General features: G+C 46.8%; 1 protein-coding gene across 1 annotated transcript in view; it reads right to left on the bottom strand.

Annotated features, from left to right (window-relative positions):
* The window catches only part of LOC136684414 (protocadherin alpha-13-like), a gene marked incomplete at its 3' end in the record, with an annotated part of 32,810 nt that overhangs the window by 23,422 nt on the left and 4,388 nt on the right, over nt 1-5,000 (bottom strand). The window contains exon 2 of the mRNA XM_066659173.1: nt 2,923-5,000. This exon is cut by the window's right edge and continues 236 nt beyond it. Within this exon, the coding sequence (XP_066515270.1) occupies nt 2,923-5,000 (2,078 nt within the window). The remainder of the gene's footprint in view (nt 1-2,922) is intronic.

Here is a 5,000-nt window from a genome sequence, read left to right as displayed (position 1 = left end):
CTCTCTCTCTCTCTCTCTGGCTAATGTGCTTATGAAATCAATAATTTAATGCACTCTACTGCAGCAGTCTGGTGAGCTGAAGGAGATCTTAGTAAACTCTCACAGCTGAAATACACACTGCATGTATAATTGCACATATTAACACTATGGGAGGTGTGCTATGGGCTCTTACACGTTGGCTGTGGTGGACTGGACGGATCGCACATGACAAATGTGTATTTCCGTCATGGGTGACTCTGCCCTAGGGTCAGAACAGAAGGTGGGCTTTAGGACAGACTGACAGTGATGATGTCACTTCCCTTAGCTCTGGCTCCTGCTGCTGCAGAGCTGAACGGAAAAATACCGGACCCTCCCCCACCCTCACACTACCTCCCCTTCCTCTCTCTCTCTCTCTGTGTGTCTCCATCTCACCCTCTCTTTCCTTGTCTACCTCGCTCTTTCTCCTCCAGCATCCTTCCTGAGTCTTTCTTTCTCTTTATCTATCCCATTCCTCCCCCTCCCCCAGCTTTCTCTCTCTCTCTCTCTCTCTCTCTCTCTCTCTCTCCCCCAGGACACACTGCAGCAGCAGCTTATGGAGCCAAAGTCTCAGCTGACAGTAAAATAAAACAAAGCCAGCCTGCGCACAGCTCTATATGGAGCTGTATATCTGCCAGGTCAATAAAACCAAACCTAACACAGCCTAACACAGGACTGTTTCAGCAGAGGTCCCATCAGCTCCGAGGCCTCTTAAACATCCCCAACTGTCCCCTTCACGCAGGATTTAGCAAGACACACAGTGACCTATAAAAACACACACACGTGATTTAAGGCGTGTGAAAGCCTCTGCAGCTCAGTACAGCAGCTCAGATGAGTGCTCAGTGCAGCACAGGGCAGTATACTAATACCGCCAGTCCCAGGGTCTGCATTCTCGCAGTTTATCATATATTTACTGTCCAAAATAAACATGTATCTGCCATTTTTCTTGTAATTTGAACACATCAGCTGCTCTGTGCCCTGTGTGGGAATTTCACAACAGATGGACCAACAGAACTGCTCCAAAAATGCTAAAGATATATCTATTTATATTAATATACCATCAGATTTAAATATCTGTATGCCTTCACCAGTCTGTTTTGAAGATGTATGTGTTTAGTTTTGGGCAGCAATAATATCAGAGGTGCACACTGTAATGACAGGCTCTTTTATATTCAGCACACACACACACACACTTCAGATTTATGCATGCATTTTCTCTCACTATGGCTCTGCCTCACTGTCCCCATATGGAAACTCTCGGTGTAATCCAAAAAGCCCCAGGGAGCAGCAAAGACAGCAAGTGAAAAAGCGTGGACTCTTTCTGTGTTCCAGAACTGGCTGTTTGTTTCACTTTCACACTCCTTAAGCTACTGCACTGTGTTTAGCATATTATTTCCTTTTTTACTCTCTGTCCACAGCACTCCCTCTGTGTTACTGTATCCTCATTTACATTTATTTTAATCACTTCTATTTCTTTTATCTAACCATAACCCAACACAGCAAAACTATATCACTTATTCTCCAGGGACACAGGGATTGTTTATTCTGCCTGTGACTATTTAACATGCCATTTGACCAGAAGTGACCAAATGTTTGTATATAATTACACTGGGAGGGCACAGGATTAAAGTAGCTACCAAGCCAAATCAAACCTCCTCTAGGGCCAGATTTGACTCATGCTCTACATGGCACTGTTCCCTCAGAACAGAAGAGTGGAGCATCATAGATACCATCATGAAACACACAAACGATGTGGTCTGTGGGGAGAAAACCTTGTTAATGTTGTAGGAGAAATAAATAAATCCACTTCACATTCATGCATTTGGTTCCTCAGTGGCTCTGTTCCTATAGAGAAGCACTTTGAGCCTCAGGGAGCAACAAACAGCAAGTGAAGTAGAGCAATCTGCCCCCACTCCACTTCCTTCACTGAAGAACTGACAGTAAACACAGGGTGAATCTGCTGGAAAACGCACAGCACCATAACACACACCAGCAAGCTGCTGTACAGGAGTGTATCGTGATTAGCAAGGGATGGTAATGAGCTGGAGCTCTTTCCTGTCGCAGGATTCAGAGTCAATAACAAAGATGGCACGGATCTTTGTGCCACAGGGAAAGACATCTGAGCGCAGTTTATGAAAATCTTGCTGCAATAAATATTTCAGTCCAAGCATCAATCGGCTGAAACATGTTTACAGTGTGGAATCAGATTAATCCTCTGCCAGGGGAGAGGCCTGCTAATGGAGAGGGGAGGGAGAGAGAGAGAGAGAGAGAGAGAGAGAGGGAGAGAGGGAGAGAGAGAGAGAGAGAGAGAGAGAGAGAGAGAGAGAGAGAGAGAAATATTTACTCTAAAAGGTTGTTTGTGGTGCATTGCTCTTGCCAGTATTAAGCATTAGTTAGCATTTTGGATAGAGTCCTACCTTTTGGATAGCCTCAAACGTGTCTCTCCTCACAGACCCTACCAGGAAAAGTGCTGAGGCTTCAGCACCATGGACAAAGACACAACAATGGAAAGCTGCATAGATAGATGTATAGATACATAGAAAGGTTGCCTTGAACCCAGTAATGCCATAAAAAATAATGCTTATTTCCCATGAATCAGAAATTGAACAACTATGCAACGAAATATATTCATACTAATAAAGTCTGGGTTACACACCTATAGCAAATGTAAGGCTCCTATGAAAAGACACCAAAACCTATTTAAGACTAGTGAAGGAGCTTACAGCCCCTTTAAAAAAGATATGAAATATGTGCAGAACAAAGAACTGAGAAAAAAACAAACAAACAAAAAAAAAAACAAACAAACAAAAAAAAACAACATGCTTGTCAGCACCATGAACAGCGCCATTTGGCAACACGTATGACCCAACTCATCAAGAATGATGCGTCCATTCTCACAGACCCTACCTTGTCAGAGCTGGGGAGGGTCTGGGTTCTGGTGAACGTGTCTCCTCCATTAATACTGATCAGCTCTGCATCTGCAGGCGGAAACGGCGCAGGGAAAACCACTATGTCACTCTTCAGTGTGTCGGAGCTGAAACACATGTCGTACTGCTGAGTAGATTTGGAGTAAGACCAGCTCCCATCAGGGTGTGTGGTGATGACCGGGGGGCTGTACCTGCTGAAAGGGCTCCTGCAGCACCTCACTGCTATTGAACTGACGAGGCTCAGCAGGAAGATGACGGACACCGATACGATGGCGATCAGCAGATACACGTTTAACTCCGAGAAGCTCTCCTCCTTCATCGGAACATGTTTGAACTGAGTCTGGATGTCCGCTGTGCTCTCCACCACCACAACATCAATAGACACAGTGGCGGACAGCGAGGGCTCTCCGTGATCACTGACCACAATGAGCAGCGGGTGACTCTTCAGGTCGTTGTCACTCATCCTCCTCTTAGTCCTGACCTCCCCGCTGCTGCTCCCGATCCGGAACAGCTTGTTTCCTTTGGGCTCAGAGATGTGGTAAGAGAGCAGCGCGTTGTAACCGGAATCCGCGTCCACGGCCCTGATCTTGGCCACAAAGTAGCCCGCTTCAGCAGAATAGGGAATGTTCTCGGTGTTAACGGAGCCGTGCTCGGAATAGGGCGCCAGGATCCCGGGACAGTTGTCGTTCTCGTCCAGAACAAACACCTGCACGCTCACGTTACTGCTCAGTGGAGGAAGCCCGGAGTCTGTGGCCTGCACTCGGAACTGGAATGTCTTGGTTTCTTCATAGTTGAAGGACTGTAAGGTGAGTATCTCCCCAGTGTCAGGGTTTATACTAAGGGCAGAAAACACAGGGGAGCTCTTGTGGGGTGAGTCTAATAACTCATAAGTGATTTTTGAATTCTCACCTAAATCCGGGTCTGTCGCTGACAGGGTGTGAATAATCTGCCCCTTTGGGCCATTCTCTTTTACGTACACGTTGATCACGTGATCTGGAAAGCGAGGCGCGTTGTCATTAACATCAGACACTTGAACTGTAAAAACCCACGTGGTAGAAAGAGGCGGGGCTCCTTCGTCGGTGGCTACGATGGTGATGTTATACTGAGCCTCCCGTTCTCTGTCTAAAGGCCCATCCACCACGATGGAATAATAGGTTTTATAGGAAATCTGCAGTTTAAAGGGACTCTCACCTACTAACTGCGCATGCGCAACCCCATTCCTCCCGGAGTCTTTATCAGAGATCGTGATTAAAGCAACGGTGGTGCCTTTTTTTGCGTCTTCCATCACTGCATTGACCTGAGACGTCAGAGATATTTCCGGAGCATTGTCGTTCACATCTATGACTTCGATTAGGACTTTACAGTGCGCGGAGCGTGGGCTCAGACCTTTGTCTTTAGCCTGCGCGTGGATTTCATACGCGCTTTGTGTCTCAAAGTCAACCGCGCCTTGCACTGTAATCTCTCCAGAGTGGGCATCGATGCTGAACACGCCATTGTTCTTTTCATCGCTATCCCTGTTTACCAGGGAATACTCGATTTGGCTATTAATGCCCTCGTCTGCGTCAGTAGCGTTCAGATCAATGACCAAAGCTCCTATAGGTGCGTTCTCAAAAACACGCACTTTATAAAGAGACTTGTTAAATGTCGGGGCGTTATCGTTAGCGTCCTGTACATTCACCACTATCTGTAACGACCCGGATCTGGGAGGTTTCCCTCCGTCTACAGCGGTGAGTGTGAGCTGAATCACGGGCTGTTTCTCTCGGTCTAAAGCTTTCTGCAGCACTAACTCAGCAGATACACTCTGTTCCCCCCCGCTCTGTACATCCAGAGATAAATGCTCGTTGGGGCTGAGCTTGTAGCTCTTTACCGAGTTACTCCCCACATCAGGGTCCGAGGCTCTCGGCAACTGAAACCTATCCCCGACGAAAGCGACTTCCGAGATGTTAAAGTGCTTCGCTTTGACTCGAAACGAAGGCGCGTTGTCATTCACGTCCAACACGTTCACCTCAATGCGAAACAGGTTGAGTGGATTATTAGCAATAGCCTCTAAATTCATAG

Source organism: Hoplias malabaricus, unplaced genomic scaffold (assembly GCF_029633855.1).
Source record: "Hoplias malabaricus isolate fHopMal1 unplaced genomic scaffold, fHopMal1.hap1 scaffold_175, whole genome shotgun sequence".
Classification (NCBI taxonomy): Eukaryota; Metazoa; Chordata; class Actinopteri; order Characiformes; family Erythrinidae; genus Hoplias; species Hoplias malabaricus.
Note: the sequence above shows the minus strand (reverse complement) of the source record. Positions and strands in the feature narration are given on the sequence as shown.